Source organism: Salvelinus alpinus, chromosome 4 (assembly GCF_045679555.1).
Source record: "Salvelinus alpinus chromosome 4, SLU_Salpinus.1, whole genome shotgun sequence".
Taxonomy (NCBI): domain Eukaryota; kingdom Metazoa; phylum Chordata; class Actinopteri; order Salmoniformes; family Salmonidae; genus Salvelinus; species Salvelinus alpinus.
The window spans coordinates 100,016,228-100,030,363 of record NC_092089.1 but is presented as its reverse complement, the minus strand read 5'-3'; the positions used below and the strand labels follow the sequence as shown (position 1 = coordinate 100,030,363).

Here is a 14,136-nt window from a genome sequence, read left to right as displayed (position 1 = left end):
ACACATTTAGTCAGTTCTTTAAAAGGTTCCCAGAATGTTTTGTTAGGTTGTGGGAACGTGTGGACATGACAACTAGATATGTTCCCAAAACACACAAAAAACTGTCTAGTTGTGCTGATTATTACAATGTTTCTATTAGGTTGAAAAAAAAATACATTCTAATGTTGCAACATTTAAAAAAATCCTAAAACATTTCTTTAGATTGTGGGAACATTGTGGGGATATGACAAGCGATAGGTTCCCAATAACACTAAAACAGTCAAGTGGTGCTGACGTCAGGGTGCACGAAACATTCCTTAGATGTTACAAGAATGTTGACAGAACAGCCTTTCTGAGTTCTTCAAATGTTCCCAGAACATTTCGATAGGTTGTCGGAAACAGTGTGGGTACATTACAAGAGATATGTTCCCAAAATACAAAATATGCTTAGTTGTGATGACATTCATACAATGTTTAAGTTACTGTAGGTTGCACAGGACATTTCCTTAATGTTGTAAGAATGAAATGCCGTTTAAACGACGTTCATAGCATATTTGCTTTAGGTTTAACAAAATATATCATTGAGGTTCACGCAATATACATTTCATCTCGTCTTCGAGGTCCTCAGAGCATTTCAAGAACATTTAGAAGATGTTATATTTAAGTTTGACCTAATATTACCACAACATTCTCAGTATGCAAATGTGTAGCTCCTTAAAGCAGATTGGAATACATCCCAGTTATGTTTCTCTCCAGATTTAACGGCAATTCACATTTCAGAACTGTATTATAGGTGATTCAAAGACATATATTGACAATCTGTACATGTGGGGTTTGAACCTGTATATAGTTTGGTTCCTAAACCAGGTCTTTAATATTCTGCACCACCAGGGAAGCCCTTATATCTTATTTTGGCAGTATGGTCGCCATGGCAGTATGGTCGCCATGGCAGTATGGTCGCCATGGCAGTATGGTCAATCAGCAAAAATCCACCCTTTCTTTTTAGCCTTCTTAGCCATAACCCGGGGAAATACTGGTAACTGTTATTCACCGTCACTTCAGCCTCCCTCTTGATACGCTGCTTACTTCTGGGCCCATGTTTACAAGGTATCTAAGACTTACTTCTGGGCCCATGTTTACAAGGTATCTAAGACTTACTTCTGGGCCCATGTTTACAAGGTATCTAAGACTTACTTCTGGGCCAATGTTTACAAGGTATCTAAGACTTACTTCTGGGCCCATGTTTACAAGGTATCTAAGACTTACTTCTGGGCCCATGTTTACAAGGTATCTAAGACTTACTTCTGGGCCAATGTTTACAAGGTATCTAAGACTTACTTCTGGGCCCATGTTTACAAGGTATCTAAGACTTACTTCTGGGCCCATGTTTACAAGGTATCTAAGACTTACTTCTGGGCCCATGTTTACAAGGTATCTAAGACTATGAGTGTTGATCTTGGATCACTTTAGCTCTCGAAAACCCTTCTTCTTCGTATGTCAGGTTTTCAGCGGTGACATTCGCCCACGATTGGCTCCATTGTCAACTGCAATTCCGACGCTGTGTTTTTAACGTTTATAAACGTCAATAGTCATTGAAACAAATGCTGATATCCACCTTATCTTTTCAAAATAATCTTTCAAATAAAAAATATATTTTTATTTAACCTTTATTTAACTGTAGCAGGTTAGCACAGATCCACAAGCTATGTGTGTCTCCAGTTGAACTACACTTCCTCCCCAGTTAATTTACACACTTTTGCATTTTAAGGGTCATAAAGAGAGTGTAAAGGGATGAGGACCGCTGCAAAGCCAAGTGTACAGAGATAAGAGAGTGTAAAGGGATGAGGACCGCTGCATAGCCAAGTGTACAGAGATAAGAGAGTGTAAAGGGATGAGGACCGCTGCAAAGCCAAGTGTACAGAGATAAGAGAGTGTAAAGGGATGAGGACCGCTGCAAAGCCAAGTGTACAGAGATAAGAGAGTGTAAAGGGATGAGGACCGCTGCAAAGCCAAGTGTACAGAGATAAGAGAGTGTAAAGGGATGAGGACCGCTGCAAAGCCAAGTGTACAGAGATAAGAGAGTGTAAAGGGATGAGGACCGCTGCATAGCCAAGTTTACAGAGATAAGAGAGTGTAAAGGGATGAGAGGGAAAGTCAAAACGTACGCACACTGACAGACAGAGGAGAGAGAGAGAAAGAGAGAGAGAGAAGCATTACCACTTCATAGTGCATCCAGCCAATACACTTGGGGAGTACGAATAGGCTGAGTGCGACAGAGACAGGCTACTCAAACACACCTTTTCATTTATTTAAAGCTGCATCTCGCTCCGTCCTGTGACAATGTTCCACCCCTGTAAGAGAGAACTGCCTTCCCCTTGTTGAGTGAAAACTGAGGAAGGGATGTGGTATGATCATGGTGTACGATGGTTCGTATTTGTGTACTTAAAAAAAATATATATACATAAGTTTTAGAACAAGGGTTTTTCTTTATTTTTACAATTTTCTACATTGTACAGTCGTGGCCAAAAGTTTTGAGAATGACACAAATTAATTAAAATGATTAATTTTGGTCCTCTCCTTCATCCCAGGAAGAAAGCCGTTACAGTTTGCTGCTTCAGTGTCTAGATATTTTTATCAGATATTACCATGGAATACTGAAGTATAATTACAAGCATTTCATAAGTGTCAAAGGCTTTTATTGACAATTACATAAAGTTGATGCAAAGAGTCAACTTTTGCAGTGTTGACCCTTCTTTTTCAAGACCTCTGCAATCAACCCTGGCATGCTGTCAATTAACTTCTGGGCCACATCCTGACTGATGGCAGCCCATTCTTGCATAATCAATGCTTAGAGTTTGTCAGAATTTGTGGGTTTTTGTTAGTCCACCCGCCTCTTGAGGATTGACCACAAGTTCTCAATGGGATTAAGGTCTGGGGAGTTTCCTGGCCATGGACCCAAAATATCGGTTTTATTCCCCGAGCCACTTAGTTATCACTTTTGCCTTATGGCAAGGTGCTCCATCATGCTGGAAAAGGCATTGTTCGTCACCAAACTGTTCCTGGATGGTTGGGAGAAGTTGCTCTCGGAGGATGTATTGGTACCATTCTTTATTTGTGGCTGTGTTCTTAGGCAAAATTGTGAGTGAGCCCACTCCCTTGGCTGAGAAGCATCCCCACACATGAATGGTCTCAGGATGCTTTACTGTTGGCATGACACAGGACTGATTGTAGCGCTCACCGTGTCTTCTCCGGACAAGCTTTTTTTCGGATGCCCCAAACAATCGGAAAGGGGATTCATCAGAGAAAATGACTTTACCCCAGTCCTCGGCAGTCCAATCCCTGCACCTTTTTTAGAATGTGTGTTTCTTTCCTCCTTAATGCATTTGAGCCAATCAGTTGTGTTGTGACAAGGTAGGGGGAGTATACTCCCACTTTCTCTTCTCTCTCCCTCCCCCTTCTTTCACCCCTTCCACCCTCTCCCCCTTCTCTCACCCTCTCTCCCACTCTCTCCCCCTTCTCTCACCCTCTCTCCCACTCTCTCCCCCTTCTCTCACCCTCTCTCCCACTCTCTCCCCCTTCTCTCACCCTCTCTCCCACTCTCTCCCCCTTCTCTCACCCTCTCTCCCACTCTCTCCCCCTTCTCTCACCCTCTCTCCCACTCTCTCACCCTCTCTCCCACTCTCTCCCCCTTCTCTCACCCTCTCTCCCACTCTCTCCCCCTTCTCTCACCCTCTCTCCCACTCTCTCCCCCTTCTCTCACCCTCTCTCCCACTCTCTCCCCCTTCTCTCACCCTCTCTCCCACTCTCTCCCCCTTCTCTCACCCTCTCTCCCACTCTCTCCCCCTTCTCTCACCCTCTCTCCCACTCTCTCCCCCTTCTCTCACCCTCTCTCCCACTCTCTCCCCCTTCTCTCACCCTCTCTCCCACTCTCTCCCCGTTCTCTCACCCTCTCTCCCACTCTCTCCCCGTTCTCTCACCCTCTCTCCCCCTTCTCTCACCCTCTCTCCCACTCTCTCCCCCTTCTCTCATCCTCTCCGTCCCCCTCCCACCCTCTCCCCTTTCTCTCACCCTCTCTCCCTCTTCTCTCACCCTCTCCATCCCTCTCCCTCTTCTCTCTCCTTCCTTATTTCCCTCCCTTCAACTTTCATCTATCTCCCTTTCCCTCCTCTCTCCCCGTCCCTCCTTCTCCCTCTCTCTCTCTCTTCTTCCCTCACTTCTCTCTCTCCCTGATTCTTTCCCTGCCTCCCCCACCTCTCCTCTCTCTCTATCCCACCTGTGTGTGTGTGTGTGTGTGTGTGTGTGTGTGTGTGTGTGTGTGTGTGTGTGTGTGTGTGTGTGTGTGTGTGTGTGTGTGTGTGTGTGTGTGTGTGTGTGTGTGTGTGTGTGTGTCTACATGGATATGTGTGTCGTGTCATTACGCACCCCCTGGGGTCGACGTTGATCGAAAGAGCGATCACAGAAAGAATAGAACACAGCTGACCCCTACAGGTTTGGTACTAGAGTTGCTTTAAATATAAACCCCGCCCCCACTGTACTACGTCATGTCTGACTACTAGGAAGTAAATCGAGATTACATTTTGTAAACCTCCTTGTCCGGAGCGATATCTTCGAATAAGGTAACAAAGGTTAGTGTTTACTTATTTTATAACTGATCAAACTAACATTGCCACAATGTCTGTATTACATTGAGCTAGAGAGTAAAAGGAAGAAGTAACGTTAGCTGGCCCGCATAACGTGAGTTTTCACAAAGCCAGTTGATCTAATTAGCTGCTGACTGTAGCTGGCTAACTAACGTTATCGCGCTGTTATTTTAGCTACGCAGATAATCACACCGTCAGCACTGAAGATTAGGTTAGTTTAGTTAGTCTTCAGGTTATATTTTCCGAGTCAGCTGCTAGTTTGAAGTTGTTTTGACATGCAGAGGGTTAAATTGAAGGGGATAAAGTCGCCTAGTTGGAGTGGGAAATCCCCAATGTAGAAAGTAAACAACGCCGATTTGGACAGTCTGATTAATCAGGCTGTAATACACAATGAGTTGATATAAACAGCCCCAAACTAATAACTGCAAAATCGTTTAAATGTTTTACTACAAGCCAGAATGTTGAATAAAAATACATTTGAACTTAATCTACCGGTTGACGGTGGTGATGGTCGAAATTTGAGACAAACCCTGCATTGTTAACCTGACTTCTTAGAGCGCTGGGTGTTTTTATTTATTTAACCTTCAGTTAACTAGGCAAGTTAATAGATACAAAACACACATCAAAACAAGAGACACCTTGGTTTGTTTACGTTGTTACGGTTGTCTAGATGACGTAAACCTACAGCTCTGTCTAGTGGTCACGTCAGGGACAGCAGTTGTTGACGACTGTAGCAAACCCTAGTTATTTTCCCTAACTGTAACCTCATTCTCCTAACCTGCTACGTTAATTCACTTAACCTCCACGGTAATTAACCTAACCTGCTACGTAAACAAACCATCTGTGCTGACAAATTATCTGTAAGGTCCCTCAGTCTAGCAGCAAATTTCAAACACAGATTGAACCACAAAGTATTACCACACCGGTACTGAAGTTGACATTTCTATTACCTGGCACATGCGCAAAACCATGTAAAGGCCTGCTGACTTTATCCGACTGAGCAATAATAAGAACAACCTAGTTTAGTATGCCATTGCGTGCATGTACTTCCGTCATATGCACATGCCTTCAGTCATGAACAAACATGTGTGCATACTATCTGCAGTCAGCAGGTACAGTGGCTTCAGAAAGTCTTCATACCCTTTGACTTATTCCACATTTTGTTGTGTTACAGCCTGAATTCAAAATCGATTAAATCATTTTTTTTTCTCTATCGCCCATCTACACATAATGAAAATGTTAAAACATATTGAAAATGAAATACAGAAATATCTAATTTACATAAGTATTCACACCCCTGGGTCAATACATGTTAGAATCAACTTTGGCAGCGATTACAGATGTGAGTCTTTCTGGGTAAATCTGTAAGAGCATTGCACATCTGGATTGTACAATATTTCCACATTTATTATTTTCCAAATTCTTCAAGCTCGGTCAAATTGGTTGTTGATCATTGCTGGACAACCATTTAAGTCTTGCCATAGATTTTCAAGCCGATTTAAGTCAAAACTGTAACTCAACTACTCAGGAACATTCATTGACTGCTTGGTAAGAAACTCCAGTGTAGATTTGTCCATGTGTTTTTAGGTTATTGTCCTGCTGAAAGGTGAATTCATCTCCCAGTGTCTGGTGAAAAGCAGACTAAACCAGGTTTTCCTCTAGGATTTTGCCTGTGCTTAGCTCCATTCTGTTTATTTTTTATCCTGAAAAAGCTCTGCAGTAACATGATAACATAACATGATACCCATAACATGATGCAGCCAGCACAATTCTTGAAAAGCGTGGTACTCAGTAATATGTTGTATTGGATTTGCCCCAAACACAACACTAGGTATTCAGGACAAAAAGTTAATTGCTTTGCCACATATTTTGCAGTATTACTTTAGTGCCTTGTTGCAAACAGGAAGCATGTTTTGGAATATTTTTTATTCTATACAGGCTTCCTTCTTTTCACTCTGTCAATTAGGTTAGTATTGTGGCGTAACCTCAATGTTGTTGATCCATCCTCAGTTTTCTCCTATGACAGCCATTAAACTCTGTAATAGAGCGGTTTCCTTCCTCTCCGGCAACTGAGTTAGGAAGGATGCCTGTATCTTTGTAGTACCTGGGTGTATTGATACCCCATCCAAAGTGTAATAATTTCACCATGCTCAAAGAAATTGTATTTTTTTTTTTACCCATCTACCAATGGGTGCCCTTCTTTGTGAGGCATTGGAAAACCTCCCTAGTCTTTGTGGTTCAATCTGTGTTTGAAATTCCTGCTCGACAGAGGGACCTTACAGATCATTTTGTGTGTTTGGGTACAGCGATGAGGTAGTCATTCAAAAATCATGTTAAACACATTATTGCACAGAGTGAGTCCATGTAACTTATTATGCGACTTGCTAAGCACATTTATACTCCTGAATTTATTTAGGCTTACCACAACAAATGGGTTGAATACGTATTACCTCAAGACATTTCAGCTTTAAATTTATTTTATTAAATTTGTAAACATTTCGAAAAATATAATTCCACTTTGACATTGTGGGGTATTGTGCATAGACCAGTGACAAAAAAATTCTAAATGTAATAGAAAATGTGGGAAAGGTCAAAGGGTATGAATACTTTGTGAAGGCTATGAACTGTTTAGCTCATGTGATAGAAACGTCTACTTCAGTTCCAGCGCTCTAAACGGTCGGCTGAACGCTACTTTCCTGTGGATATTTTGTCTCACATTTCGAGCAGCTGAAAGACAAATCGCACAGAAAACAGGTAGAGAAAGTTAAAAAGAAACGTTATTCAACATTTGGGCTTGTAAGGCACATGTGCACGATGTTGCAGTTATTCGTTTCAGGATGTATATAAGTTACCAATTAACGTTAATTGTGTATTACAGCCTGATTTAATCAGACTAACTTGGACTGTTACTCAGCTAGCTAGCTATGTCTCAAACTCCCCTACCACAGGCTTGTGGCTAGCTACGTATTGTTCTAGTTAGGATAGTTGTTGATGTTAAGGCACTTACAGATGGGCAGCGAGGGTCTCATAGACTTCAATGGGAGTAGGGCAGCAGGCGGAAAAACGCAAGATGCACGGTTTGTGCTGCTCGCTCCAGTGAGCGGTGCTCAAATATGAAATTAGCTGATGTCTTGAGCGGCGTTGGTTAAAAACAACGAGCATCGTTTATCTTGTAAACCAATCAAACCATGTTTTTAATGACAACATTCGAGCTGACAACAACCGGGACCGTTTGTCACTACACACAGTAGGCGGATTTCTTCGCGGTTCAATTGCCGTTTACCGCGGCCCGTCTGTAAGCACCTTAAGATAAGAGTCAGCTGTACAACCTTTTCTTGTGACAACTTGTTCTGTACACAGAGTTCCATGTATTGCATAACGACCTACTTTATATATAAAGCTAGCCAAGAAGTCACAGTGTAGTCTGCTGTAGGGTTTCTGTCTTTTCACAACACGTTTTTCTGTTGTTGTCTCTCTTTACAGTTGTCTCTACTACCTCTACCACAGTGACAAAGTGCTGAGGCAGAGGACCATGTTATTCAAACCACTCTGAAGATAGCGTTTTAATCGCACTTTTTAAAAATGGACACACTGAAATCCTCCAGTATTTATTTTGAACGCTAATAAATGTGATCATATTGATCATTTTATATACAAGGGAAAGAACTATCTTATTGCCAGACAGTGAGTGACACCGAATATTCCCATTCACCTCAATGGATGTTCCAGTCACACCAATTCTACCCTCTAACTCTACCCTGCCTACACCTTTCCCTCTGCACCCGGCAGTGGCCCCATCAGTCCAGCTTGGATTTACCATCCTCTACACTACTCTCTACGGAAGTCTCTTCTTGGTAGTCTACGTTCAGCTCTGGCTCCTCTTTCTCTACCGACACAAGCGTTGGAGCTACCAGAGTGTGTTTCTGTTCCTCTGTCTTCTCTGGGCGGCTCTTCGCACCACTCTGTTCTCTTTCTACTTCCATAATGCCCTGGAAGCCAATCACCTGGCCACTGTGTTTTACTGGCTCCTCTACTGCTTTCCTGTTTGTCTGCAGTTCTTCACCCTCAGTCTCATCAACCTCTACTTCACTCAGGTAAGACACACATGTATTATATCTTAGATCACGTGACATGCTTGCAGGACAAGTTTTTCTGAGTTATGAAAAGCATTAGTCTGACACTCGTGACAGATTGTTAAATGGAGAAGCTGGCCAGCGCGTGTAAGATTTGGTTTTCAGGATGTGAGACTATGAAAGTATTTGTTAAAGACTAGTATGTGTTTTACTTGAACTATAGTCTGGTTTCTATTCTCCTTTGTGTGTACAGGTATTACTCAAAGTGAGAGAGAAGTACAACCCAGACACTGAGCCCGGCCATGGACTGTGAGTTCTACTTCCCTCAAATGACTTGCTGCTGTTTGTGTCCTTTATTTTAGTGGTTTTGAAATAGCTTTATTTAAATCATTTACATTGACGAAGTCTTTCTCTTCTCAGATGTTGGGCGCGGTGCTTCTACGCCACCCTGAGTGGTGTGTTCCTGTGTGTCAACGGGGTGTGCGCTGCTCTCGGCTGGAACGGGCGCAGTGGAGGAGCAGGGGCTAAAACATGGAATCTGGTTCTGATACGAGTGCTGGTCAACGACCTCCTTTTCATCTTTGAGGCTGTCTGTCTAGCTGCATTACTGCTTCTGTTAACCCGACGCTCCCCATCCACCAGCCCTTACCTGCACAGTAAGGTGAGTCCAGACTGTAGATATCCACCAGCCCTTACCTGCACAGTAAGGTGAGTCCAGACTGTAGATATCCACCAGCCCTTACCTGCACAGTAAGGTGAGTCCAGACTGTAGATATCCACCAGCCCTTACCTGCACAGTAAGGTGAGTCCAGACTGTAGATATCCACCAGCCCTTACCTGCACAGTAAGGTGAGTCCAGACTGTAGATATCCACCAGCCCTTACCTGCACAGTAAGGTGAGTCCAGACTCTAGATATCCACCAGCCCTTACCTGCACAGTAAGGTGAGTCCAGACTGTAGATATCCACCAGCCCTTACCTGCACAGTAAGGTGAGTCCAGACTGTAGTTATCCACCAGCCCTTACCTGCACAGTAAGGTGAGTCCAGACTCTAGATATCCACCAGCCCTTACCTGCACAGTAAGGTGAGTCCAGACTGTAGATATCCACCAGCCCTTACCTGCACAGTAAGGTGAGTCCAGACTCTAGATATCCACCAGCCCTTACCTGCACAGTAAGGTGAGTCCAGACTGTAGATATCCACCAGCCCTTACCTGCACAGTAAGGTGAGTCCAGACTGTAGATATCCACCAGCCCTTACCTGCACAGTAAGGTGAGTCCAGACTGTAGATATCCACCAGCCCTTACCTGCACAGTAAGGTGAGTCCAGACTGTAGATATCCACCAGCCCTTACCTGCACAGTAAGGTGAGTCCAGACTGTAGATATCCACCAGCCCTTACCTGCACAGTAAGGTGAGTCCAGACTGTAGTTAATCAGCTATTCCTTAAAAGTGAATTCAACATGACAATCTTGTATTCTCTAGTCAGGAATGTGATTCTTCCCTAAAATAATGAATGCTTTAATGACATTCATTCTCCACTAACTGTAAGTGACCTAGCTATTCCTAACCTTTATCCCCAAGCTAACTGGGAGGAAGTGTCTGGTGAATGAGATTAACCTGTCCCCTAGATAAAATCCAGTGTTCCGGCCGCACTCATTTAATTGTGGCGTTGTGCCACGGGAAAATCTCTGCAAACAAAATGAGTAATGAATTTAAAAATGGTGCAACCTCATAGTAGAATATCTAGTTACAGTGATGGAGAAAGTTCTTATTGCTAAAAACATATCTGATAATATGGACCATGCATGGTCTAATATGTTAAAAATAATTGAACCAAAATGTTACTGGGTTTATTTCTGGAGGTGGAAATGTTATATTTTAGATGGTTGTCAGCATCATTTTAATTTGAATTCATTTTGGAGTTGAATTGAATGAGTAGTTCCATCAGTACTACGTGCAGATTGGTATGTATCTTCTTCCCCCCCAGGGAACAACAGTGTGCCAGACTGCGGTACTAGGAGCAGGTGTAATATTGCTCTTTGCTAGTAGAGCGTGCTACAACCTGGCTGTCCTCATACTGTCCCAGAACCACAGAGTGGAGTCCTTTGACTTCGACTGGTACAATATCTCTGACCAGGTAAACAGATTCATGTTTCACTGAACAAACATATCAACGCAACATGCAACAGGTTCAAAGATCTTACTGAGTTAACAGTTCATATATAAGGAAATCAGTCAATTGATATGAGTTCATTAGGCCCTAATCTATGGATTTCCTATAACTGGGCAGGGGTGCAGCCATGGGTGGGCCTGGGAGGGCATAGGCCCACCCACTGGGGAGCCTGGCAACAGCTCTGGTGGACATTCCTGCAGTCAGCATGCCAATTGCACACTCCTTCAAAACCTGAGACATCTGTGGCATTGTGTTGTGACACGTCTGCACATTTTAGAGTGGCCTTTTATTTTCCACACACCTGTGTAATGAACGAGCTGTTTAATCAGCTTATTGAAATGCCACACCTGTCAGGCAAAGGAGAAATGCTCACTAACAGGGACGTAAACAGATTTGTGCACAAAATTTGAGAGAAATAATATTTTGTGCGTATGGAAAATGATTTCAGCTCATGAAACATGGGACCAACACATTACATGTTGCGTTGTATAGTTAACATACAAAATGGTTGAATTGATTCAGCGACATTGGCAAAATGTCACTGGGAAATCTGTCTTTTTTTTTAGGGGATCTATTTGAGAAAGTCACAGAATCTCTAATGTTGATACATTATCAGTAGCGATGTCGTCGTCCGTGGCGATGTCTGTGTCGTCTGTAGTTATTGGGGATGCAAGCTGATTTTTAGATCAGTGACTCTGTGGAGTCCGTCTGCAATGTAGTCTCCACCTCAAAACATGCACAATAACACACTGCTCATCTTTCCTCAGGCTGACCTGCGTAGTGAACTGGGAGACAGGGGTTACTTGGCGTTCGGTGCAATTCTCTTCATATGGGAGCTGCTTCCCACCAGCCTCCTCATCCTCATCTTCAGAGTCCGCCAACCGCCTCAAGAAGATGTTAGTTTCTGTTCTCTTTCTTTCCTGACCAGCCCTCTAAGGTCGCTCCCTATGTTTCACTTCACCTATGTTTGGTTTCCATTTCTGGATTTGTATGTGTAGTCCCATTCTGACGTGTTTCTTCTGTCGCAGGGCAGTAATCTGCCCGTCAGCAACAGAGTACCGCGGCCGTACTTCTTTGATGACCCAGCAGGGGAAGACGCTGACTCAGGTGTTCCTTGGGTCAACAGCTCACATCCACACCAAAGGTAATCAACTGTCTGTTGAACATTACCAGGGTTGGGGCAAAACCATGTGGAAATTGGAATTTCAGTCTACTTTTCTGAATTCAAATGGTATTTATTGGCCCTAACCCTGGACATGACCTAAATGTGTAATAATCAATTCACCTGTATGGTTATTTACAACAACAAATGATTACTGTTCACACTGTTGTCTCTTTTTTCACCAGCTGGTATGGATCCATCAAGGAGACGACACCTCTCGTCTTCGCCAGTAACCCTCTGGACCAGAACCAACACCACTCCTTTTACTCTACGCCACAGAACTAACTGATCCTCTGTCCCAAATGGCACCCTATTCCCTTTATAGTGCACTACTTTTAACCAGGAACCATAGGGCTCTAGTCAAATGTAGTGCACTATATAGGTTAGAGGATGCCATTTTGGATGCACCCTGATCCTGTCTGTCTGCCTGCAGTGAAATGCTGAAGCGCTCTCTCAGGTTGCTAAAAGGCGCTGCGTGGTCGATCCGACATCTAATTTGGTCGTGCAGCATTTACAGTGATTCGGCGTCTGCGGAAGTCAGGGCATTCGTACTTCTTGCGCTTAGCCGAGTTGTTGTCAAGGAAGTGAGTTTGTGTTTTATACAGGACCTCCCGCCCCCACCTACCGTCAACCAATCATGTCAATGCGGAGCTATGTGGAACCCTCCGCATTGTTACAACATCTGGGAGGCGCACGGCGATGTGGTACAGAGCTCCGTTTGGCCTCTGGAGGCTCTGCAATTGTGTCACACCCTCCATACGGAGCTTCAAACCACATTTTCAAATCAAGCATAAATTGGCTTTGACCACTTCCAGCTGCAGACAGCAATACCTCATTCCAATTGATTGTGTTTTTGCACACACAAACTTGTCACTAAATAGAGTAACTATGCACCTTTCTTTTAATTGATCAACTGATGACCGACATCTCCAACGGAGCCTCGTTTAATTCCTATGATTGGTCAATGTGTTTGTCCTCTGACCTGTGTATTCATTAGCTTGATTGCAGTCTCTGTGCTATTTCATGTCAACTCCTTGTCAGTCAATGTCAACGGAGGTGGCAAGAGGACAAACACTGACACTCAGGCTATATTCATTCCATTATAGCAAAGTTTATTTTCAACTTTTCTGACGGGACTAAATGTCATTATTTTGTAAAGGTATTGTTTCCTACTTGCCGTCTAGCTTACAGGCACTGACCACTTCCATAAGTAATGCAGACAACAGATTAGTTTGTCATTTATGTGATTGTACATTGAAGTAAACTAACTTATTTAATCAGATATCGCCTGTCGTTTTAGCAGTTATGGACCAAATACCTCTTCCTTCTCACCAGCATCCATTTTATAAGGGAATTTTCTAGGGGCTTCATAGCTAAACAGAATATACGCAGATTGTGTACATGTGTGATTACACTGAACAAAAAAGCACAACATGTAAAGATTTGTTCTTGTGTTTTTATGAGCTGAAATAAAAGATCCCAGAAATGTTCCATATGAATGAAAAGCTTATTTCTAATTTTGTGCACATTTTGTTTAGTGAGCATTTTTCTTTTGCCAAGATATTCCAGCATATCAAGAAGCTGGTTAAACAGTATGATCATTACGCAGGTGCACAATCAAGGGCCACTCTAAAATGTGCCATTTTGTCACAACACAATGCCACAGATGTCTCAATTTGAGGGAGCGTGCAATACAATTTGATTTAAATTGGCATGCTGACTTGAATGTCCACCAGAGCTGTCAATTTTTATTTCTCTGCCATAAATTGCCTCATGTCATTTTATGGCTGTGCTCTTGCCCAGTCATGTGAAATACATAGATTAGGACATTAATTTCTATTGACTGATTTCCTTTAACTCAATTGTTGCATTTATATTTTTGTTCAGTATAATGCGTCTCAACACATGTAAACAAAAATTCATTTATTCTAGGCTGGTGCTCCTTTCCTCAGTTTAGGGCTGGATTCAATTCACATCGCGGAGCCATCGCCTTAAAATGAAAGGTAATTTCCTATTGAGCTGACATATGCAGCGTTTACCGTGAATGCAGACTCTGGGACTCCGGGAACATTGCCTTTAATTGTCAATAGCGCTGTAGAGCAAATTG

At 43.0% G+C, this 14,136-nt stretch overlaps 1 protein-coding gene and 1 long non-coding RNA gene across 3 annotated transcripts; one reads left to right on the top strand and one right to left on the bottom strand.

Moving 5' to 3' along the window:
- The first annotated feature begins 4,516 nt into the window (after positions 1–4,516).
- Positions 4,517–13,520, top strand: gpr137 (G protein-coupled receptor 137). Of its 2 annotated transcripts, none has more exons than XM_071399751.1 (8): positions 4,517–4,604; positions 8,103–8,713; positions 8,946–9,001; positions 9,113–9,353; positions 10,682–10,831; positions 11,635–11,763; positions 11,896–12,011; positions 12,215–13,520. In XM_071399751.1, the coding sequence occupies exons 2-8, from the start codon at positions 8,336–8,338 to the stop codon at positions 12,312–12,314; spliced, it is 1,170 nt and encodes a 389-aa protein (XP_071255852.1). In that variant the 5' UTR covers positions 4,517–4,604; positions 8,103–8,335; the 3' UTR covers positions 12,315–13,520. The 2 variants fall into 2 exon arrangements, with proteins under 2 accessions (XP_071255852.1, XP_071255853.1); XM_071399752.1 differs by having other exon boundaries at positions 4,518–4,595.
- LOC139574823 (uncharacterized) lies at positions 7,079–8,103 on the bottom strand. The gene is made up of 2 exons (XR_011674835.1): positions 7,627–8,103; positions 7,079–7,346 (listed from the first exon to the last, which is right to left on the bottom strand). It is a non-coding gene; the product is annotated as an uncharacterized lncRNA (long non-coding RNA).
- Positions 13,521–14,136: the final 616 nt, after the last annotated feature.

Coding starts and splice junctions, on each gene's coding strand:
- gpr137 (XM_071399751.1), top strand. CDS start 8,336: ATGGATGTTCCAGTCACACCAATTCTACCCTCTAACTCTACCCTGCCT. Junction 10,832..11,634: donor GGTACAATATCTCTGACCAG/GTAAACAGATTC, acceptor ATCTTTCCTCAG/GCTGACCTGCGTAGTGAACT. Junction 12,012..12,214: donor AGCTCACATCCACACCAAAG/GTAATCAACTGT, acceptor TTTTTTCACCAG/CTGGTATGGATCCATCAAGG.